This window comes from Micropterus dolomieu, linkage group LG17 (genome assembly GCF_021292245.1).
Source record: "Micropterus dolomieu isolate WLL.071019.BEF.003 ecotype Adirondacks linkage group LG17, ASM2129224v1, whole genome shotgun sequence".
NCBI lineage: Eukaryota > Metazoa > Chordata > Actinopteri > Centrarchiformes > Centrarchidae > Micropterus > Micropterus dolomieu.
Window position 1 is genome coordinate 15685470 of NC_060166.1, and position 24101 is coordinate 15709570.

Below are 24101 nucleotides of genomic sequence, written 5' to 3' on the forward strand. Positions count from 1 at the left end.
TATTGTCATCACATGGTCAAAGTATAAAAACTGCATGAAATAAGAAGTCGAACCCCAGATGCACATGTAGGCTGATGTTGGACAGCTGTGTTTACCTGTTTGCCCAGACAGTTGGCGTCTTTGAGCAGGTCGTACACTCTGTGGGCCTTCTCTCTCTGCTGTGCAACCTGTGCATCCTGGCCAGGCAAGGCGAAGTATGGCAGGATGTTGACCATGATCTTGGGGAAACAGTCTGCCAGTAACCCTCTCCAGTCCTTCTCAAGATACCTGCCAATAGACTTCACCTGCTCAAAGTCATCCAGGAAGACCAGGTGGGGGATCAATACCTGGTAGGAAGAGCTTCAAGGGGACACAAGACAATGGGGGAAGTTGGATGTTATCAACCTTTATGTCATTGTGTTAGATCACTGTATTATGAAAGTGGAAGTGGAGCGGAAAATAAAGGTGGCCACAAAACACCTTCAAATGGCATGAAATGAAAATAACAGAAGACGTTTATTTCCTCACTTATAGAACTCTTTGACTGTGTCGTGGTCTAGGAGGGTGTAGGGGAAAGATCCAAGAGTGTAGCGATCGTCAGACTGTCTCTGCGCGAGCCACTCAGCTACCAGGTAGTACAGGTGAGAAGTGACAAATGTTTTCACGTTTCTGTAGCCCAGCGCTTTGGATACACAGCACAACATCTGTGACATAAAGAAGGACAGTTCATCTCACTCTGCACTTTCTGTAGTTCATTGTTTTATAGGTGAAAAGGGCAACTGTAGCACAAAAGCAAAAATGTCACTATTTTCATTGATGCTGTCTAAATTTTACTTTTCTTCCATTTCCACAATGCATGCAACCCTGAAACCGTTACCTTTTTGATGAGCTGTTCCTCTATATTGTTCTCCTTGTAGGACTGGAAGAGGGCAAACAGAGACTGCTTTTCACAGACTGGGCTACAACACATTACGACAGACAAACTCTTCAACAGGGCGGCCTTGCAGTTAAAGGCCTCGTCCTGCTGGTCCTCTGAAGAGCTGCTTTTCTGTGAAAGGATCACACAGATGCAAGAAGTATTAGGACAGTCAAACAGAGGCAGAACACACACACATGTAATAAACTATTTAACACTTAATGAACTTACTGGGAGCTTCATTCCTTCCTGAGCCTTCAGGTAAACAGCCTCAAAAGCCGCCTGCTGGTGTTTAAGCGGCAGCATCTTTCTCTTATCAGGATGCTCTGGTCTCATCTCCAGAAACAACCTGGACACATAAGAGAATAATGGTGACAACAGATTTATGATCCACTTAATGACTTCTACTTTCTATAAAATGTATTCTGATTCATTATCAGCGGTGCTAAGTCAGCCCCCTCGCTAAAGCGCACCTCTTCACAGACATGGCTACCAGCATACGGACTTGGTGGTGGGTATCTGCGAGGTGAGAAGGAAGGATGGCCGATACTGGATGACCTTCCTCTCTGTCAGGCCCTCGGATATTTAGGACTGCCCACTTACAACATGGGTCAGCCTGTCAAAAGAGGAGAGATGTCAAAAATACAAAAAGGGGTGCTAACATAGTGATTGGTATATTGATATTTAATTGATAAGTAAAGAGAATCTATAGAAAAGTTGAGAAGAGGGTGAAACTTTGTGGTAAGTTTTTTTATTCTCTAGTCTCAGTGTTTGGTGCTAAATCGTGTTGTTCTAAAAATATTAAAAGCAGCTGTAATCTTTTTTTGACTTAGTCAATAAAGAAACCAGTTTTCTTCCCAGTCAAACATATCAACGTGGATCCTCAAAGTTTGATAAACTTTTACAAAGAGTCTGGCTTGTGTCATTTATTCAGAATGAGATATCAAACATAGAAAAGCAAGATTTCATTCTTGTGCAGATACATACAATAACTTAGTAACTGCATTCCCTGAGGGCAGGCAGGGAAACCTCTGTGAGAGCTTACCTCCAGCAGGGCAACCAGGCATCGCACTAAAGCAGCTCGTACAGCTGCCTTGCATTTCCCTGTTTGGATCAGGAAACTGGAACAAAGCACAGTGGTGAGTGAGTTAGTATCAGAAACTGGATCACACAAAAACTGTACACAGATTATGACAGAGTGGATACAGAAAACAATGATTCATGTTTTCAAATTCTAATACTGTAGTTATCCCTTTAAAAATGGAAAATCATTTTTTGACAAGACTACCAGCAGGGCACATTTTACACCTGATCATCTTCCATCAAAGACTGAAGGTTCTTTGTCACAGACAGAGGCTCCATCTTAGGTTAACATAATCTCTGTTGTAAAAATGTGCCACTAACCAGAATCCAGACACCACTTGCAGCAGAGATCCCTGAACATGTCTCATTTCCTCCGGCACATGGTGTGTTTTCCCCAGGCTCCTGACGGTGGGTAACAAACCAAGCAGAACAGCAGCACAGATCTCTTGGTCCTGACGGTACTGAGAACACAGGTCCCTGTAAATACAGGACAACAAACAAATTAGGTGAAATACATTAAAACATTATTAGATTTAAGTTGTGTCAGATAGATTTCCCTACGCTAAAGGACGAAGCAGTGAATCGAATTCCTCTGGTGAGAGCGAGTCCTCGGCAGGAAGTTTCTCCAACAGGACAAGGTACTGGAAGAGAACCAGATATTAGTGCTCACCAGCTGAACACACCCTGCCACTGCAGACGTGACTCTCCACAGCAGCTGCTACCCACCATGCAGAGGTGTAAGGCTTTGTCGAAGTCGATCTGCTCCACCAGCAGCAGCAGCCTGCGGCGCACCTCCTGGGGTTTGAAGAGCAGGCCGTGGACAGGCTGGACAGAGCCGCACTCACACAGGAACTCTAAGACTGCAAGGAGAGCCAAGTCCTGGTGGGCCAGATGATCGTCTGCTAACAGACTTTTTGCACCTAATGGAGGACAGAACCATTTACCTGTTATGCACTGAGAGGATCATCAGCAACTTAAGCTAAAATTGCTTTGTAGGTGTCAGGTTTATACTACCTAAACAATACAAAAACTTCCTCTGCTTGATGTGAGGCAGACTTTGCAGCATGTATTAGCACAGCCATCAATCAAACAGAATGGATCCCAAATAGGAGTGAAATTCTACCATTGCTTACTACATTGATAATATTTATAACAATAAAACTGCACTAAAGAAGGTCATGCTCAGTGGACCAAAGTCTGTGTGGTCATGACCCGTCGTTACCTGGTGCACAGGGAGCGTCACCGTTGTCTCCCTTCTGTCTCTGGGTCCCATTGGCGCTGCTGTGGGACTCTTCACCATCATCAAACAGGTCAATGTCGTCCCCTTGATGAGTTCTGCTCATGTCCCAATCATCATCCATATGATTATCTTCATCCACAACACTGACTCTCTTAGAAACACTGCTTAACTGAAGAAGGAAAATTATTTCTGCGAGGGTGCTCTCTTGTTTGGAAATGACTATTTTCACTTTTATATCCTTAGGTCATAAACATCTCCAATCTGCTATTTACTATATGTGTCACTTACCAACAGTTTGCAGATCTCAGCCAGTTCACTGAGGAGACTGGCTGGCAGAATCATAGTGAACAGACTGGAGGAGATAGGACAAATATTATCCTGCAGAAGAAAGGACAAAGGATTTACTAAATAGACTACATTTTGAATGTGTGAGGACTGTAGAAGATGTGGTCAACTTGGTGGTTGTCTGTAGTTCAGAGAGACTTTATGGTTGGATTTTCCATAAATTGGTTAGATTAATCTACAGCGGTGTTCTAAAGTTTGGTAACCCTTTGTTTCTATATTTCTGCACAAATATGACCTCAAACTCAGATTTTAACACAAGTCACACCAAGTAGATCAAAAGAACCCAATTAAACAAATGGGACAACAATGTTGCATAGCTGTGAGTGGATCTCAGAAAAATATGTTTAATATGTTTAATTGCGTTCTCTTGATCTACTTTTGTGTTATTTTGTGAAAGTCTGAGTATGTTTTACGTCATAGTTGTGCAGAAATAAAGTAAATTCTCTAAAGGGCTCACAAACTTTCGCACACCACTGAACATCCTGTATGATTTCAGCCTTTTGTCACCTTGTTTTTTCTTCTCGCTGACTGTGTGCAGAGCTTCATGACGGATCTCAGTGTGCTCATGGTTCCTTCCTCTGTCATCTTCACTTTCACACCTGAAACAAAACCGCAGATGTCCTGGGCCAGAGCCTGGTCACAAGAATACACAAACAATCTTAATTGCAAAAAGTGTATTATTTAATTTCAACTGTAATTTAGGACACATAAATGTATACAAATATGGAGTAGGGGTAAATTCCAACATTACTAATATACAGTACATAATGTTTTTATGTTCACGTCTGAATGATACCTTGGCTTTAGTGAAGAGCTGTGAGCGGCAGGCCTCCTCCTCAGTCAAAAACCCAGTGGAGACGTAACCTGTTAGAACACCAGTCAGCAGATTGACACAGCGCACTAGACAGTGTGGAGGGGTGACCTGAGACTGTGGACGGGAAATCAGAACAAATACCACTTTGTCACTGTGACGACCTACACAGAAACATAAACACGCAGGTGTTAACTTCCACTCACATCAGGAGAGTAGCATTTGAGTAGGTTGTCAGCCACACAAAGCAGGGATTGCTCCAACTTGTTTCTGAGGCCGGGGATGGCAGCGAATTGGCCGTCGGTTGAAGCCGTCTTCACTGACTCGTCAGTCCCTCGAATCGCTGAGGGCAATGTGTTGAAGCTGAACTGCAAGTACAGCCTCTCAATCTCCTCCAGGTTGTCTTTGGCATTGGATAAGGTTTGTTCTTGAGAAAAGGCGCTTTAAAAAAGTAATTGAAATTATCATTATTACCAAAAAACTGACGTCTTAAAAATTATGCCAAAAAACAAGTGATGCATGGATTGTGCAGAATAAGCGGGGGAAGATTCGTTATCATCTAGGTGGTTATGGTAGGCACCTTTCTACTCCTTCAGTACCCAGCAGAAACTTCAGGCCTGTTCTCGTGTCTTTCAAGGTCAGGGAGACCAGGATGTTTGCTATTACATTGTAAGGAAAGTCTCTGCACACAAGATCACAACAAAACATACATTTACAGACCGGTATCTTAAAATCAAAGACAAAATAGATATATCTTAACAAAGAGAGAAGTTTGTAATTCATGTTTGGAGTTTTTAAGAAGACAGTCAAAAGACATTACATCGTTCAATAAGCAAGTACTGAACCAGGATCAAATGATCTACAGTCAACTTCAGCTAAATCCACAGCTAACATAGAAACAACACAGTGGCAACCTGCAAATGATAGGGTGAGGTCTGGAGCTATCCTCCATCTCATCGCTCTGATCGGTCATCAGCAACCATGCTATGAGGGTCTCCTTCAGGTTAGGTGAAGCAGATCCCTCTGTGATCCCCACATGGTCCCAGCTTGTGCTTGAGATGAGACTTTTAGGGACTGGACATTTTAGCAGGGCCTGGGCTAGACAGAGAGCAGCACCCCTGTGGATAAGAGGGGGAAAAAGGGGTACTACATGCAGACACAAAAACACAGACATACATTATATGGAGACATTTTCAGTATTAAGATTAAATTCATGGCGGATACTCACTCAGACGGTTTACATGCTGATCCAGAGAAGAGCTTCCAGAATTCTCTGTCCATATTGATCAGGCCACCGTGAACAATAGAGCTCAGCAGGTCCAGGCTGAGGGCCTCTGTTTGGGGCGAGCTGACCCCTCGCAGTGCCAGGGCCCACACCCGACCCCACAGCCTGCCCAGCTCCGTCCTGTAAACTTGGGCCCTCTCTGGGTAGCGGGCCTGGCACCGGGCCACCTCCTTCAAAGAGCGCAGCACGTACGGCCCCCTCTCTCCTTTCCGCTGCTCTGCCAGGAGCTGGTATAACACGGACAGCAGCGGGACAAGCTCCTGGCTGGGCACCATGGACGGGAACTTAGAGGTGAGCACTGCAGTGATCTGCAGCCTGAAATGTGATAATGAAAGAAGAATATCTTTACATGATTGAGCTTGAGTGGGTACAATCAGAGAAACAACACGCTACTTTTTTCGATTTTCTACCATAAAATAAAACCATTTTTAAGCAGCTGTACTAACTTGTTTACCTCTAAAATGTTTTTAATTTTAATCGTGTTGTGATTTTCATACCATGGTATGACATCGAAGTCATTATGCTGAGGCTGCAGATGGTCCCGGAGGACCTCCCAGCCCAGTTCGATGCGCCGTCGCTTGCTGGCCGTTCCATGGGTGGGACTGCTCATGCGGGTGGCTCTGAGGGAGCCTTGAGTCACCTCCAAGACATGGGTGTCATTGTCATCACTGAACAACTACATGCAGGAAAGGAAATAATGTTACAGACACGTACAACATTTAAATTAGCTGAAATTGGTGATATCATTGCATAAATATTTCTGTTAAACAAAACGGAAATATACAAAAATTTTCTTCTTTTCTTTCTTTCTTTATTACCTGGTGACAGATGTCAGCTGTGAGCTCAATGATATTGTCTTTGACAGCTATGTGTCGGGTCCCTGTGACGTACTTCCCTCTGCTGCCTATCTGACTAATTTCTCTGATTAACGCATCATACAGGTTGTACAACAGACTTCGCCACCTGGTCCAGTCCTCAGCATGAGCACCTAGGATACGAGAGGGGAAACAACTTGTGACTGGTCGCTTGATAAAGGACACACCTTAACTTTAAAGTGGTTTAGCTCATTACCTTTAAATGTTTACATTATTGCCAATGATTTTCTAAAGCAACCCGAGTTCAGCCACTGGTTTTCAATAAATTCATGCTATAAAATATACTTCATGGTGTTTTAGTTAATTACACATTCAAAGATTGCTGGAGATCCATCTTTAGTTGTTACACTCGATAACACAGTTGATCTTCATTGAAGATTAAGTTAGTCCAATTCCTTTTTCCATTGCTTGGAACAGTCAAATGAGTGGAACCGTATTTCGAACCATATACAACCCATAATAAATCCTGTACACCATACACAGACATCCAAAAGGTGTAAGCACGACTAGAAAACAAAAAATGTAGAAAAAAAAGGAAGACCACTCTACCTGTATCTTGTGTCTTGGCTCCTTTGGGGTGGTGAGCACAAATCTGCAGGTTAAAGAAATCCACAATCTCCTCTTTGAGAACCGCAGAGGGCCTCATATCCGCCCAGACATACAGTATAGAAGGCAGAAGCTCCTCTCCCAGGAGACACACTCTCATCCGACAATTCATGGCTGCGGATCTCAGGAAGATGTTGAGAGCCGAGATGAGGTGCTCCAAAACAGTCAGATGTTTCTCCTGCCTAAGAGGGGCATATGATTTCAAAAAAGAAAACACTTGTGAACACATGAAAACGAAAGTTCCTCATGTTTGCATTTATTTACTTAACTGGTGTACTGTATGATAGCACCAAAATAGTGTTGAGAGGGATTATCATATGTTAGTAAACATCTTCACCTGGCATTTAACAGTGCTTTGGAGAAGAAGCTGAACAGAGCGTTGTTGTATCCATCAGTCTGCATGCAGCAGCCCTGCACCACCGTGTGGATGACTCTGCTCACCAGAACACGGTTGATGGACTTGGATGAAGAGTTAAAGAAGCCACAATACAAGTCCAGAAGACCTAAGAATCACAAAAATAAACAAACAGGGATTCAGTAAAGTGATTAGGCAAGATGGTATAACATCAGACAACAGCAATAACACGCTATAACACAAATAGACATTTTGCTTTATACACCATTCATATAAATTATAATAATCCCACTGACTGTGCCACTGCTGAAGAGTGATGTCACACCAGTACTTGCGGACGGAGAGGATGTCCTTTATTAGGAGGCTGCTATAATCTTCTCCATAGGCTGAACAGCAGTACGAACTCTGCAGGACCTCCATCACATGTTTCAGCAGCTCACTGCACTTGAGACGGGGCCCGCCTGCGGAGGGAGAGAGACACTGTAACTGCAATCCCTTCAACATGTTCAAACTAATTGCTCAGAATTTTCACTGTTTTCTACACATATGAATGAGTCATGTGAAGTAACAAAATATATAATTTAAACGTATGTACAAAAAAACATCCCTTAATGTAATGTGAAATTAATCATTTGACCTAAAATTGTACTGTAATTTTAACCGACTACTGGTCCGTACGTTTGTTTGCGTAGCGAATGAAGTATTTGATCAAGCTGCACATTTGAGCAATCTTCTTCTTCCGCATGGCCAGAGTAGTTGCTGTGACGTTGGATTTACTTGATTGCATGCTTTCTGTCTCCTTCTGGACATACCGCTGCAGAAATCTGACATGGAAAAATAATTGAATAGAAAGTTTTGATTTATCAAGGCCATAGGCTTCTGACCAATAAATGAGCCCAACAAAAACAAAACTCTTAATAAATTACAGTGCTTGGCAAAGGCACAATTTACAGGTATCTTGCACAATATGGAACGAGAACAGATTCTTGTGAAACAACTTGAAAGAAATCAGTATTTCTAAATATAAAAACCATCATATTCACTGTATTATTAAGTACAGTTTCTCACATTTCCATTTGATTACTGAGCACAGTGAGGCAGTCAGCTGGTATTCATTAGTGCAAAGAAACAAAAGTGAAACTAAACTGATGAGATGGAAACAAACAAGGCCCATTTTGTTGGCAGGAAAAACATTAATTTATAACTTTATATGCATTCTGTAACAAAATGCAAATATGCAGAGGAAGACTACCTGAAAACAGCATCCCATGTGAGTTGCTTGGAACTTCCTTTAGCTTTGGGTCCTGAAGTTCGATCCAACTCCTGCACAACCTCTGGAGTTCGAAGGAGCCGCCTGAAGCGCTCAGCTTCTTTCTGGGGGTGTGAAGAGAGGACACAACTGTCAACTGATTTATACTGCAGGCTAAATGTGGCTATAGTACGGATGACAAAGGCTTGGTGCAATACATCTCGTTTCATTGTTTAAATGCAGTTTATTTGCAGCTTACCTTCCTCTCTGTTGCTTTGTCATTCTCCAGCCCCTTGCAGCAGATCAGGAGATCATGAAGAGCCAGACTCATTGTGCTTCACAGTGGATGAGGGCAGACTATTCTACCTGCCCTGACAGGATGTTGACAAGAGAGGATGTTGTTATTTATTCAAATTATGCCGACACTAAAATTACTACACTAAAATCTCTAACGTTACTAACAAACTTTTTACATGAAATGCCAGATTAGGTAGCTATAAGTGAACCTTACTTCTGCAGATCACTCCACATTCAGCCTGGCCTTGTACACGAGCTAATTACTTTAGCAACACAACAGTGCAAGACTAGCTTTGATTCACAAACGTCCATTCAAACAGTACGCTCTATAGCTCTCTGCGCTCACTGACCTCTGATTACTGCATTGATTGTAATCACGGAGCTGTCAGACGTGCAAGTGCAGATGTTACCTGCTGAGATGCTACAGTGCTGGGGGGGCCTGCTGCTGTGCTCCTGAGAACTTTGCCATCTTGACGTGCTCTAAACAGACACACTCAAACACGCGTAGGAAACGCAGGAAATTCCCGCCCCAGCAGCAGCAGTGAAGAAGCCACATCACTTCCTGATGCCGGCTAGAACCGTGTCCGTTTACGTTAGTATCCAACGTTAAAACAAACGTACTGTTTTTTGGGGGTGCAATATTATTAAAGTTTTATATGGCAGGTATAAGTCACGTTCGATATATTTGATCAATATATGTGTATATGGCAGCCTCTTGGATGTAGTGGAGCTTGATGTTATGAATTGGACTACAACTACCAGCATTTCAAACGGCAGATTGGTTTGAAACTTCCGGGTTATGCGCACTTGAGTTCCCCGCCTTTTGAGTAAGCAGCGGAGTCCTCAGGACGTCTCCTTCACAATAATACCGCTGACGGTTTTTAATTTGACGTTGTTTAACTAAATTTTGAGATACTTTTCCTGAACATGTAGTAAACTAACGCTTCACTACTACTCGCTTTATATCAACCAACAGGCAGACATGTTATTACCGTCCGACGTCGCCCGGCTTGTTTTGGGTAAGTAATGTTACTGTTGTCGGGCGAAAGCGGCTGTGTAATAGTTAGCGTTAGCAACAATGATACTTAGCTTTAACTGTAAACAGGCGGCTCAAAGCTGAACTGTTACAGTTGTTAACCGTTGACAAGCCAACGGTCGACGATAAACATGCAGTGTATTTAGGGTAACTATCCGTTTGCCATTTGAACTTTGTTGTAACGTTAACGTAACGTTAACCCCTGCTTTCTCTAACGTTAACTGGATGATTGTAACGTTAAACGTCTTCTCCAGGCTACCTCCAAGAAGAGGGACTGTCCTCCACAAGCCAAGCTTTCATCCATGAGAGCCCAAACCTGAAAGAGTATGCCGACCACACCACAGAAGATGGGACTATTCCTGCTTGTGTGTTTGTAAGTGTGTCCCCTTTTCTCTGATCGGCACTGTCATGTGAATGTAATGCGCATAATAGTTACACGTTGCGTGTATGATTCATTGCTTTTTCTCCCTCACACAGTCTGTCTTTGGAAAAGGCCTAACAACAATCTTAAATGAGTATGTGGCTGCCAAAACAAAGGGTGAGATAATCTGATATTGTTCACACTACAAAATGAACTCTTTATGATATATTCTTATTCATGCCTTATGCTTGTGTTGTTTGTAACCTGTCAACAGAGTCTTGTCCCGAGGTACCTGCCATGATGACTTCATTGTGGAAGAAGCTGGATTTTACACTGAACCAGATCAGGTAAAGAGCCTTAAGTTTTTATCACATAAATCACTGCAACTGTTGCTATAAGATGAAACTGACCACAATCTCAATTCTCACTGTTTTCTGTTCAAAGTTGAAATTGACAGGGATCTTCAACAACTGATATTGTTTCATTATTCTTCTATATCTTTCCTTAGGTCATTGCAGAACTCCCCCGCTATATCAGCATCTCAAAGAAGTAAGTCTGTTAATGATTTTCCATTTTAATTTATTACTAATAGTTTACTCTTGCAAAAATCTGCCGGTAAAAGACACATTATTGGTACAAAAACACTGATCCCAAATGTATGGGAAAAATTGCTGTATATAATATAGCAATGTTTCCCATACATTTCTATTGACTCCCAGGCATCAAGATTTTTGGATTATGATTTCTACCCTTAAAATGCATGTGTGGAGATGCAGTTGAAAGATAGAAAATATTCTGTTAGGATTATGTGTTTATGGCATCGCTACAAATTGGGATAATCTGACAGCCTGAAAAATGGCTTCCTTAATCAGAATCTTATTGTAATTACAGTGTTTAATATTGGCGTGTCTAGCACCAAACCCTGTTGTTAATACATTGAAAGTGCAAATTATCACCCTCTCTTAACATGGTAGTCAAACAGTGATGTTAGAAATCGCCTCTTTGGTTCGAGCCAGAGGCCTTTGTTGCATGTTATGCCCTCTCTCTCTCCTCCTTTGCCCTGTCAGTCACTTCACTGTCAACTGTCCAATAAAGGTTTAAACCACAAAAAAAAAGATCATATGAATTTGGTTGTCAGAGTCATGTGTTCGCTCGGGGTTTACACAAAGGCCTTTTACTTACGAGCCTCTTTTCATTGCAGCACGTTCACGCATAGGATTGGCAAACATGGCGAGGCAGCGGGTCTTGACCGTGGCTTCAGCTGGTGGTGTCGTCTGCTCATCAGTTTCTGAAACAAGCTCCATCCTCAGCCCAGCGCACACTTCCCACAGCATGCTCGGCCACTCCACCCCCATGAGCTACACTGCCCCACACAGCCAACCGCAGACCCAAGATGTCAGCCGATTACTAGCTACACCCAGTCAGTATAAAATACTTGCAGTACTCAAAATATATTTTATTTATCGGGTAGTTAACATTAAAATTGAGAATGTTGTGTTTTGTTTCCACTTCTTAGAAAAAAGGCTGTCTTTTTTATATAATATTGAATACAATATTTATGTTGAAATTATGTTGGATTATTTTCTTTTTTTATTGTGTGCAGATGATACTTATACAGCTTATCATGCATTTTTATAATGGCTTGAAAAAGTTTTCCTGTGCTTCATTTTGATTAGGGCTTGTTGAAAGATATTTTAGCATGCTTGCAAGCTATCAGAAATTACAAAAATAAATGCTTTTATATAGTGTGTGACAAAATGTGTCCGTTACAGGAGATTCACCTGTACAGATAATTGTTTCTGAACATCGGCTAAATCCAGGCCCACTGTCGCCTGGACGTCGGAAATGGTAAGGTTTATTATTGTTGTATTTCTTCTTCTTCTTTGACTTTGAAAAAATAATGTATAATTTACATTTGTGGTGTTCACCGGAGTAACCGCTGCAGCTTCCCTCCCCTTCCGCCATGTAGCCAAGATAGCGACCATTCTGGTTTTCCAGCGTTTCACACTCAACTTTTTAACTGTTACAAGTATACCATTCAGGTACTCATATTGCACTTCATTTTGCTATAATTGTCAGTGTGAACACACTTATGCACTCAATATAGCAAGTGTAAGTACAGAAGAACACAAATTGAGACATAATATTAGTGTCACAGAAGATATTTTGACAAGTGATTGCAGGAAAAGTACAGGTGTAACTATTTCAATCAACATTTATTTATATAGCACTCTACATTAACCAACAGGTGTCCAAAGTGCTTTACAATCAACCAAGAATAAACAACACAGCATTCAATAAAAGTTGGCCAGAGGTTTAGTTTAAAACATTCACTTTAAACATGATCAACAGTATGTGAAGTAGTAATGGTTCTGACATTATGTTACAATGTCTGTGTTGTGTTTCAGAGATATGTACTGAAGTTAGCATGCTAACAGATAAACTCCCAAAATGTCGAAAAGAAAATGTTCTTACACCGGTTTTCATTGTCAAACAGAAAAATACAACCATACACCCTCTGAATTCAAGTTTTGGTCTTTGACCGATTTGAAATAATTTACTTGTTAACTCATCATAAAACTCACCAAAACTGTGGTCAACTCTTGTTTGGTCAAGACAAACCCTTCATTCAAAGAGTTAGGTGTGAAAATGTTCAGCTTAATGCTTGCTTCTGCTTTATGTCAGATGTGTTGATCTGACATGTGGCTTCAGTTTTGTGGTGTTTTTGCGTGCGATTCCACTTTATTGGGCTCGTATTGTTTTGCTCAAGCCATGTGCATGTTGCTGCCAAATCTATAATCTGTTTTGCTGTGTTTAGGGACACCCCCAGGAAGAGAGGTGGTGCTACGAGTGGATCCAGTGGCCCTGGCAGATGTGCCATGACAGCCAGCAGCTTCAGTGCAGAACCCCAACCTGAAGAGGCCGTCGATGGGAACTTTCCTGTAAGCAGATCTGAATTTGCGGTGTTGGTTTCTTTAACACAGAGACATTTTGAATAGACAAGCAGTGTTTTCACTCATGAAATTATGGCTTAATTAGCTTTTTAGATTGTTAAATTTGTAGGTCAAAATAAATGTGTTTTGTGTGGTGAATGACAAGATGTTCCACATACAGAAGAATAAGGCTTTAATACTTTTGTGGCTGATTTTTGGTTCATTGTTTAGGGTCAGCTCCACTGGAACAGCTGTTGACACTGATTGAATCTAATATTTATATTATATATGCCTGTGAGTTCAGGGATGGAAGGGCTAAAAGGGGTTGTTGTCGCTCAGTCCTGCGAATAATTATTTAGCTAATTCTTAGCATTACACCTCTGTTTCTAGAAGCAATACGTGATAATAGAATCTCATGGCACAGTGTTTCCCACAGAATGACGGTGTAACTGTGGCGCAGCTATATACAGCATGCTAGCCACGAAACCCCAGCTGTTAACTTATCTTAGCTCTCCTTATTTGCTAGGCTCCTTACCATACATGGCTTGATAATAACTTTTAATAGCTGGGTCTCCGACATTGACAGCATTGTGTTGGACATATTTGTGCAGCGGTGTTCATGAGGGAGAGAGAGAGGGACGGATGAGAGAGAGTGAGATCTATGGACGGGTGAGAGGGACGAGCGAGAGGATGTGCTACGTGAATACGCGCTGCCTACAGCTCAAATACGATTTTAAATAGGCCTAGTAAAAAAAATCAAAAATCAATATGTGGCGGTCAGTGTTGATATTGTGGCGGGCCGCCACAAATAACTGAATGTATGGGAAACACTGTGGCATCAGCAATGGCATGCTCTCGCTCTTGAATGTATATTTATTTTTTTTAGATATATGATTCATACATTTTGTGACTTCACAACACATGCTAATCTCCACAGCAACTTGTGATACAAAATGCCCGTGACAAGATATTAGGGGACAGATCATTACAAGAGAAGCTTGCTGAAAACATCAACAAAATCCTTGCCAGGTAAGTGTAAAGTTTTTAAGTATGAAGTTGTTATAGATGATTTATTATGTCAGTGGCAATCATAGACCCCCTTTACACCTGGCATTAAAATGTGTCTCATATCCAGATTGTATCTAGATATGATTTTAACCTGATTACATTTCATCACATCCTCCTCTTCTTTGCACGAGTCCAAAATAATTCTCTATACTCCCATGTTTTCCTCTCTTCAGCAGTTGATGTAATAGCTCAGCTGAAAAGTAAAAGTGAAACTTAAGTTCAGCCTGGCATCGTTTCCTTGCCTTACCGCTCTTCATACTGTGTACTCATTTCTGTTCATTTATCTTAACAGTGAGCAAGTTCACATTCACCAAAAACATAAGCCTGTTCAGTGAACTGCGTTCTTTAAGCGCATTCTCGCACAGCACTGTATGGATACACTTCCTGTATGCGCTGTTTCTGCCCACGTAGTTGTTGCATGTAGATTGATAATGCATTTGCATTTATACTTGTGTTCAGTATGGTAACAATTCATCCCTGACCACCTCTGGAGATGGTTTGCTGATCACATCACAATTTGTCCTCAATGTCTGTAATATCTGTACCATTTTTCATTTAGTCTATAGCAACATCACCTTCACTGTCTGTACCTCTGTGTGTATTGTGTAGGCTCGCTCGCTCGCTCGCTCTATCTATATATATATATATATATATATATATATATATATATATATATATATAAAATAGAATTGAAATGTGTCTTGTATGCATTTACAATTGTACTTTCATAAGGTCAAGCACCATCCGATTGCAGTACAATCACTCAAAACACATTGAAATGCCAGGTGTAAAGAGGGTCAAATTTGTGGCATGACTGCAAGCAAATAACATGGCTGTACTTTTTTTTTGTTCTCTGTTTCATCTTTAATTTCAGTGATCCAATGCCCCAAACAACAAAGGCCTCTTCAAGTACAATGGAGGAAGACCAGTCTATAGATGAAATCTTAGGATTACAGGTGCGGGAAAAACTATAAATACTATTATTTCTTTTTTCTTTTTCCCCTCAAAAATCTTTCTTGTAAGCATTTATCATGATCACTTTATTAAGCTGTGCATTGTTAACATGGTACAGGGGGAAATCCATATGAGTGACGATGCCATCCATGACATTTTGGAGCAAACAGAGTCTGACCCAGCTTTTCAGGCCCTCTATGACCTCTTTGATTACAGTAACTATGACCCACTTTTCATTTACCAGCGTTTGTTGTGCAGAGTAATGAATCGCTATCCTTTTCAATTGTGTATGAAAGCACAATTGAAAGCAAATTCATAACAGACTTTTTATAATGTTTATTTCCAGATAAAACCAGATTCACTGATGGAGAACCAGGGGATGGAGATATTAGCAGTAGTCCAGAAGAGAGTGACACTGCTGGACCTTCATCTGCAGTCAAACCCTTTCAGAGTGGCAGTCTAGGTATTCTTACAAGCTAATAGTAGGCTCTCAGAAGAACATTTAAATGTTGTCTTCCGTCTCACACAGGTCACGGCAGGTTTCTTGAAAATTTAAACTTTGGAAGAGAGAAAAACCTTCATGTTCAATTAAGAACAGATACAGTTCAAAGAGAAAGAAGTATAAACCCTGCTTACTTTCTCACCTCTTGCCGATCGCATCCTGAAGTTGGTGTGAATGTCAGTTTTGTAAAAGGTACAGAACTTGTTGGACACAGTCCCCATGTGAGAAAGGAGGCGTGAACAATTACATTCCCAATAATCAATTACTTTTTGCACTTTAAACAACTTTCTATGTGTGTATGTGTATAAGTACATATGTGTCTCTGTGTATGCATGCAGCCATAGTATCATCTTTAAATCAGTCACACAGGTATAATTGTTGCTCAACATACCTTAGCACTTGAATTCCTCATTATCTGTGTTGTTGTTAGTGCATGTCTAAAGCAGGACAAACTCACCAGCTTCACAAAGAGTGTGCATACTCACCACAGTTTGTTGACGACAGCTGGCCAGCTGTAATTGACACAGAGAAATTGTGTTTGAATTTGTGTCACATGCTAATTTCTAAAATCAATTTATTTTTTAGGCACTCAACACACAGATGCTTCGGATACAACACCATTGACAGTGAAGATGAAAGCTGGACAGGAGCGCAAGACCAGAAAGTCTACTGCTCCCACTGTGTTAAAGAAAACTGGCCCCAGTGGCAAAGCATCCAGAATTGAAAACAGTTCAGCCAGAATGTTAGTGAGTCATGGGGAGCATAGGGATGTCTCATCTGCTGCAGTGGACTCAAACAGAAAAGCAAAAGAGTCGCTTTCTAATAACAGTGTTTTTGTGACACCAATGGATGTTGATGAACCATTGAATACACCTCCCCCTCCTTCGGACAGTATTGCCACTCAGGAGCTTGTTACAAAGGACAGCACCTCGACCACAGCTGCCCTCAGTGAATCAACCACAGTTCCCTCATCAGGAGCCCCTGCTGCAATCGCTGCCCCGGAACAAGCATCAGCCTATAATGTGGACCAAATACAGGAGCATGAACAAGCACAAGGATCTAGAGAGCAACCTGCTACAGCCCCTTCTCCATCTTTGAGTAATCAACTTGCTTTTTTGTCCCCTTTACAAGTCGAATTGAACAACACTCCAGCGTCGAATGCTGACCTACCTCATATACTGATTTCAAGCAGTGGAGACACTCAACCAGTGTGTACTCTCTCAGTGTCACCTGAAGCTGCCTCTTCCACATCTGCTTCCACTGCTGCACCATTCACAGCAATATCTGGCTCACCCACATCTGCTTCTACCTCTGCAACGCTTACAGCTACACCTGCCTCATCCACTCCAGCTTCGCCCGCTTCCTCCTCCTCTTGTGTGCCAGGACTTGAAGCACCTGACCCTCCATCCACCAAACACGCTGCCCCAAGCAAGGCTGAAGCTGATTCCAATATTGTTTCTTTGAAGATCATCATCAGCGATAACCAGGATGACAATTCTTCCAGCGACACAGCCTCGGATCAGGCAATTTCTAGCATTTCTGGAAACAAGATACCTACCATCTATCTTTCCTCTCCAGCTAAGTCCCTTGGAAGCTCTGGCACACCGAAGGCCAACTTGGATGAGGTGGCACAGGCAGTTAGTGGCCTACAAAGCTCTGAGGCACACACTAGTCCTAGCAGTAAGGCTGTAGTCGCTTCCCCGTTCATAGGGACATCACAGCCCCAGCAAAACTACATAATTCAACTACCCCTGGACACCACTAACCCTGCCCTCCAAGGAGCCACTGCAAGCTATTTCATTGTGACTGAACCCCCAACTGCAGATGCTCAAACCAGGCAGCTGCTACTGCCTGCTGGTGTCTCAAAGGGACCTTTGCCCCCCAACCAGTATGGGATGACCACACCAACTCGTTCTCAAGGCTTCTCCACTGGTAAGAGACAACAGACGACAACAGTGGGTCATCTGTTTTTTTACAGCATTATCTCTATAAATAAAATTTGCAGAATTGGAATTGTATCGAGACTTCGAAACACTTCGACACTCAACACCTACTGGTCACTTTTGATATCGACACATCTTGGTTGGGGTTTCATTGAAACAATGACTGAACCGTGTTTACAATTCTAAACGTCTTATGAATACATGACCAACAGGATTTTGCAGAAATCACCATACAACAAACAAACGCTTTCAGATTGTCAGAGACAGCAGATGGAGATTGCAATAAAAGTGTGTTGTTTCATAAGTAATCACTCATTTAGCCGACGCTCTTCTCAAAAGCGACTCACAATTGCTATGTCAGAGGGCGCACCTTAGGAGCAGAGTAGAGAATATAATAAAGTATACAGATCTAAGAATATAGCCTAATAATAAATGATAATAACTGTGGATATCTACAGTATTATACAGTAGCTTATTAACAAAGGTGTAATGATAATTAGCAGGGAAGATATAGGCCCTAGTGTAATAATAATTAATAATATTGAGTGCTGGCAGTGATGAGGTGTAATGGATTAAAAATCTGTAACTGAGTAAAGTTGAAGTTGTTTCAAGAATGATAAATGAAAAGTGGAACAATGTCTCACATTTGTTATATGTCAAGAATTGTATTCAGAAATATTCAGCTGTTTTGGGGCTGAGTCGGGGTTTTTTCATAATTGACATTCCTAGCCTTGGAAAAATTTGGTCACATGGAACATTTGTTGCTGGCAAAGATAAGTATTTTTTTGCCATCATAGGCCTACAGGTGCGGATATACTACAGCACGTCGCTCCAATAAATCAAATGATTGTGTGTCCTTGGAACAAATCTGTCAAATGAGTTAGAGGCTGATGTGAGGTTTGTTCCAAATGCTGTGAATCAAGCGTAGAAGCGGCAGGTGTGCCACCTGTTGAAACAGGGATGAAACACACCGAAGCCTCGCTTCGCTATGGTCACGTGACATTGACGTTTTGAACCATGCTTTAGAGCAGTGCTTCGGGATCTCGACACAGCATCGACACGTCAGTATTGAGCGTCCCATCCCTCCTTAATGTAGGCCTTCATTTCAGCCTCTGTCTGAAACAAGCTGTAGATGCTCCTGTCTCTTTGAGACCCCGCCCCCTCCAAAGCCCAGTCTTCTGATTGGCCATTGTTTACCAAATTGCCACAGGGATGAGGCTGCATGTTCCTTTGTGGGCGTGGCCAGCATTCCCTGCCTGTAGCAAATGACCAAATATAGAAATCCAACTTGGAAAGACATCATACCGAGCCGTTAGTAGAAAAAACTGTTTAAAACAGAGCATTCAGAACAGGGGGATATCTAATGTTTTGGCTCACAGGGATTTCTTTTAAATACTTTTACCTCATTTGAAGCTTTGGTCATGTTTAACATGAACATCTGACATTGTAACATTATAGAAAAGCCAGAAAATATTAAAAAGCATAATAAATAAATGTAGTAGAAGTAATGTTTTGAATGTAAAAACATAGTCGTCCTATATTGGCACCAGGTTATGTCCTGCCTCTGAGCTGAGATTAGTTTTCTTATTCCAGGGCAATTGCTGTCCACAGGTTAAACAACGAAGGGCAATCTACTCCGCAGCTGCATACATTAGTGTTGTAGTACTCGAGACCGGTCTTGGTCTTGAGACCACTTTTTGATGGTCTTGGTCTTGTCTCGGACTCGACAAACTCTGGTCTTGGTCTTGACTTGGTCTCGGTTTGGGCGGTGTTGACTACAACCCTAGGATACATCACCTATTTTGTGTTGTCCCTGGTGCAGAGGAGATGTCATGTTTTGTGGATATTTGTTGCTTATTGCCTAACATCAGTCAAGCCCATTACTGTTAGTGTTGGTATTATTAAGTGTCTGTGTTCTTCACATGCAGGGCCAGCACTCATCTTACCGTCGCCTGTTAAGCCCCTGATGCTTCCGGTTTCTGTTATGGGCCAAAATACTCTGGGGAATGTTCAGATGGTGTCCAATCAGGTAACATAACTTTATCTGCAGTTTGTAAGTTTGTAGTCAAAACTTATCTTTCTTACCATTTTCACCAGAATAATAGGATGATTCCTGATCATTCCTGTGACCCTCCAACCTTTCATCTACCATTCTGCCCCATAGAGGAAATTTCTCTTTGACCATCTCTTTGGTCCATGTCAAAGTATATTGAGATCTAATGGGCAGATTTGCATGAAATTTACTTCCTGTCACCTCAGTAAAGTAAAAAGTCCTAACTAATTTCGGCATTAATGGTAACAAAAATGTTAGTATGTTTTTCAATCCTCCCAAGACTTTATAATTTTTTAATGTGTGGTCACATTGGCGCCTCAAAGCTCCCCCCCCCCCCCCCCCCCCCCCCCCCCCCCCCCCCCCCCCCCCCCCCGGGCTGTAGACCTTTAGCAATGTCCAGAACAATAAAGCTTATCAACTTTGTTATATTTACAGCTTGTTGCAATACCAAACCCAGTTCCAGTCCAGAAGTCAGAAGCTGTCAAGCCCAGATCTTCCACAGTGGCAATCAAACGATCTACAACTGCTGGTAAGATACAGGTTAACTTGAAGAGCTATATAATGGTTGAAAATGACCAAACATCATTTTACCTTATGTCATCAGTGTTGCTCTGCTTAATGTTTCAATGTCTCTGCCTTACTTGTCTGACCTTATTTCTCTAAATTCCAGGGACTGAGCAACATCTGTTTGGTAAGTTGGTTCAGCCTTTGTCAGCTGAAAACACAAGCCAGCAGGATGCAGCAAAGGTTCCTAGACATAGGAGAATTTTATGTTTTGACTCTTCTGCAGAAGTGAAACAACAAATTGCTAAAACAACCAGAACCGCGAAACCTCCGGCTACAAATACATCTACATCACAATCTGTCCAGCAGACGGAGAAAGATAATACGCAGTCGGTCACTCGAACAAAGCCTACTATCTTGGGTGGCAACAAGCCCAAGAGGAGGGTGCAGCCTATCAGATGCTCAGCAGATCCCCAGACGGGAGGAGGCTTTGTGAAGGAGGCAGAGAAATCCACGCCTCCACAACAGCACCAGAAAGAACCTGTTAAAAAGGACTCTCGCAAACAAGATCATAACATCCATAACCAAGAGTGTCAAAGTGCAAGTACCAGCAGGGTTGATGCCTCGAAGCCTGAGACTTTGAAAAAGCCAGAATCAGTAAGGAGATCAAGATCTATTGACAGGAAACAGAGTCATGATAAGGAGGGTGAGGGAGCAAAAGCTAAGGATTCACATGGTCCTAGGTCATTATCTTCTGATTCTACACTGAATTCAGTAAGTAGAAATGAGAAAGAGGAAAGTAGCAGTAAAGAACTTGCAGAAAAAGCTCCTGCCAAATCACGCGAGGGGCGTACAGAAAAGAGGACTCCTTCTCAGGAGGTGCCAAATGTGACGGCTAACAAGGAGAATGAAATGAAGGGTAGCACGCAAGAGCAACAACAGCAGTCAACACCTTCATCTTCCACAACAAGAGACTTTAGCCCTCCAGCTGTCACCCAGCCTACATCTAATCCTCATTCCAAGGCTACAAAAGCCCCCTCAAAGACCAGTTCTCTTGCCAAACAGGCAGCTGAGATGCTGCACGACATACAGGGGCTCAACTCTGCTTCCACCCCAGTCAAGAGGCCTAGAGCGTGTAGTACAGACCTTAGTCTTCCCCGAACCCCTGGGACTGGCCGTAACCAGGAGGAGTTGGCTGAGTGTCCCAAGACCCCTTCCCGACAGAAGAAGGGTAAAGATGGAGAGGGGACTCCCAAGCATCTGCTGCCTCCCACCACTCCGGATGTCCCCACCTGCAGCCCGGCCAGTGAGGCTGGCAGCGAAAACAGCATCAACATGGCTGCTCACACACTCATGATTCTTTCACGTGCTGCCATCGCCAGGACAGGCACTCCACTGAAAGACAGTTTGCGTCAGGAGGGAGTTGGAGAAAAGTCGCCCACAAGCTCAAAGAACTCTAAGAAACGTAAACAGTCTTCGCCCACAACCAGCCCGCCAGCAAAGAAAGACAGAGTGAGTACAACACAGGTTGATATTTTTAATTGAAATATTACTTAAACGCTTAATTGATTATCAAAATAGTTTCAGATCAATTTTCTGTTTATCAACTAATCAGTTAATTGACTAATTGTTTCAGCTCTACAGTACTTACAACTACCACAACCCTACAAGCACGGATATAACCAACTCATAACTTTTTCACCACCATCCCAAACCGGGCAGAAATACAGTTTCAACCGTCCCGAAAGTAAATCCTGGCTGCCCCAATTATTATAAAATAAAATGTTTTTCTACAATAGAATTGTTTAAATAATTAATTAAAAGTGATGTGTGGTATACATAAAACACAGTGGAATTAATTCAATTATAAATTAGCTCACATTTTATTGGAACATTTCTTCATTTTATTGGAACATTTCTTCATTTTATTGGAACATTTCTTCATTTTATTGGAACATTTCTTCATCTACTGTGGTACATTTGGCTGGTGTGGCTGCCAGGGACAGCAGAAATCCACTGTAACTGCCTGACAGCCATGTTAGGTACATGTACACTGCTTTCAGATGTCACTGTTGCGTTTTATCTTCTCGCTGTGTGTGTACTCCTGAATTGTGTACTCAATTCTACGTTGACAATTTCAGATTAATGTTATGGTTTAATCGCAGTAATCACATCGTTTTATTTATTTATTTTTTAGGCTAGATTTATCTTCTGTCTTGCAACCTTCCCAAATGTATTATTTTTAAGCGTCCCTAATCAATTTCCGTCCCCAGACAAAACAGTCCCGAGCCTGACAAAACAGCATAGTTGATGAAACGTGAGCTTTCAACTTTGAACTCAGCCTGACAAGCTGACTGAGATAAAAATGACCACATCACAACTGATAAACCCTTTCAAAGACATGTAGGTTCGGTGCATTGGAAGCTATTGCCTGCAAGTGTGAATGTGTTTGGATGTCTACATGTTAGTCCTGTAATAGACCGGCAGTCTGTCCAGTGTCCTCTTCATCACACTGAACAGTTAGTTAGTACAGAGGTAACAACAGCATGGCCTTTATTCTGGTGCCACCATCACGGCAATCTATATATATTTTATCCCACTCAGAAGAACTAAGAATAGCTGAGTTGTGTCTATTTGGCATCTGTCCAACACTTTTGGTGTGTAATAAGCATCACGACCACCAGCGTGGCGTTTTATTCTCGATCAGAAATTGTGGTGATTTCATCAGCAGAACTGCCTTTTGATATCAGTACTTTTCATTTTACATGGTAATGCAGTGTTTATGCAAAGACTGCCAGTCTGATAACTAAAATAGATTACCTCATTAAGCGAAGAGGAATTGTAAGACATGTTTCTGTCATGTAATTCTGACTTTTGGTTTAAATCTGCAGGAAAGGAAGAAACTTGTTGATTGCTTCCCCCATGACTTGGATGTGGATAAGTTCCTGTCTTCACTTCACTATGATGAGTGAAACGGAACCACCAAACGGAAAGGATTAATAACGCTACCTGCTTCGGTTACTATCCAGGAATAGAACAAGCCATCTACTGAACCAGTGCCTATGGTCCCTGTTAATAACCTTGCCTGTGACCTTATAAGCTGTCTCCTTCAGCCAATGATGGACTTTGATTTGGTTGACTAGTTTCAGCAGCAGTAGGGTAACCAAGGCACTTTGTTTTTTTCGTTCTCATGCTCACTTCTCTTTCATCATTGTTTTGTATTGCAACAAAACAAACAGGTTTTGGGTGCATGTTGTGAAAATATATGACTCAAAGCATTTCCATGGTCAATATTTGACTCTAGTTTGATTAAATCCAGCTGCGACTGACTGACAGGTTGGTATGTAATATACATTTTGGAATACGTCTTTAACAGTAATTTTACTAACACTGAATGAAGAGCTCTCGTTTATTTTAGTTTTTCATGCTCAGAAAAGTCTGGTTATTGAAAAATAAACTAATGTGAATATTATATTGTGTGGCATACACGTGTATAGATTATGTTTTGTTGTTGAATCAGTGAGCATGAAAAAGCTGTAACTGTTCAAATGTGCACACTCAGGCTTCATTCAATGTTGTAATAAAACAAAGAAACAGTCTTGTGTGTTTTCCTCAGTATGCACACGTTGGCTCAGTACTGTTGTACATCTTAAACTTGAAGCTTTATTTGAAATATCACATGTGAATTTTGGGAGGATGCCAGAGT

At 41.8% G+C, this 24101-nt stretch overlaps 2 protein-coding genes across 9 annotated transcripts in view; one reads left to right on the forward strand and one right to left on the reverse strand.

Annotated features, from left to right (window-relative positions):
* The window catches only part of atm (ATM serine/threonine kinase), a 26140-nt gene extending 15920 nt beyond the window's left edge, over positions 1 to 10220 (reverse strand). Inside the window, exons 1-26 of one of the 5 annotated variants that reach the window (XM_046073394.1) lie at positions 9452 to 10220; positions 9004 to 9110; positions 8748 to 8869; positions 8174 to 8319; positions 7792 to 7956; positions 7478 to 7643; positions 7084 to 7322; positions 6478 to 6647; positions 6157 to 6335; positions 5603 to 5974; positions 5289 to 5492; positions 4955 to 5056; positions 4581 to 4815; positions 4360 to 4491; positions 4071 to 4196; positions 3507 to 3596; positions 3201 to 3387; positions 2705 to 2898; positions 2540 to 2619; positions 2300 to 2455; positions 1941 to 2016; positions 1369 to 1511; positions 1127 to 1244; positions 857 to 1027; positions 508 to 683; positions 96 to 339 (exon numbers count right to left, since the gene is read on the reverse strand). In XM_046073394.1, the coding sequence (XP_045929350.1) occupies positions 96 to 339; positions 508 to 683; positions 857 to 1027; positions 1127 to 1244; positions 1369 to 1511; positions 1941 to 2016; positions 2300 to 2455; positions 2540 to 2619; positions 2705 to 2898; positions 3201 to 3387; positions 3507 to 3596; positions 4071 to 4196; positions 4360 to 4491; positions 4581 to 4815; positions 4955 to 5056; positions 5289 to 5492; positions 5603 to 5974; positions 6157 to 6335; positions 6478 to 6647; positions 7084 to 7322; positions 7478 to 7643; positions 7792 to 7956; positions 8174 to 8319; positions 8748 to 8869; positions 9004 to 9075 (4065 nt within the window). In that variant the 5' untranslated portion in view covers positions 9076 to 9110; positions 9452 to 10220. Of the gene's footprint in view, positions 1 to 95; positions 340 to 507; positions 684 to 856; positions 1028 to 1126; positions 1245 to 1368; positions 1512 to 1940; positions 2017 to 2299; positions 2456 to 2539; positions 2620 to 2704; positions 2899 to 3200; positions 3388 to 3506; positions 3597 to 4070; positions 4197 to 4359; positions 4492 to 4580; positions 4816 to 4954; positions 5057 to 5288; positions 5493 to 5602; positions 5975 to 6156; positions 6336 to 6477; positions 6648 to 7083; positions 7323 to 7477; positions 7644 to 7791; positions 7957 to 8173; positions 8320 to 8747; positions 8870 to 9003; positions 9116 to 9391 lie in introns of all 5 variants that reach the window. The other 4 variants (XM_046073392.1, XM_046073393.1, XM_046073391.1 and 1 more) reach the window with 4 other exon arrangements.
* On the forward strand, positions 9847 to 23993 carry npat (nuclear protein, ataxia-telangiectasia locus). 4 transcript variants are annotated; one of them, XM_046073399.1, is made up of 18 exons: positions 9847 to 10060; positions 10332 to 10450; positions 10555 to 10615; positions 10713 to 10785; positions 10947 to 10987; positions 11640 to 11858; positions 12211 to 12286; positions 13257 to 13380; positions 14309 to 14400; positions 15314 to 15395; positions 15512 to 15608; positions 15740 to 15856; positions 16481 to 17827; positions 19767 to 19867; positions 20327 to 20420; positions 20562 to 20582; positions 20682 to 21907; positions 23287 to 23993. In XM_046073399.1, the coding sequence occupies exons 1-18, from the start codon at positions 10024 to 10026 to the stop codon at positions 23365 to 23367; spliced, it is 4008 nt and encodes a 1335-aa protein (XP_045929355.1). In that variant the 5' UTR covers positions 9847 to 10023; the 3' UTR covers positions 23368 to 23993. The 4 variants fall into 4 exon arrangements, with proteins under 4 accessions (XP_045929355.1, XP_045929352.1, XP_045929354.1 ...); XM_046073396.1 differs by having other exon boundaries at positions 20562 to 21907; XM_046073398.1 differs by lacking the exon at positions 23287 to 23993 and adding an exon at positions 22032 to 22175 and having other exon boundaries at positions 20562 to 21907.
* The last annotated feature ends 108 nt before the right edge of the window (positions 23994 to 24101 follow it).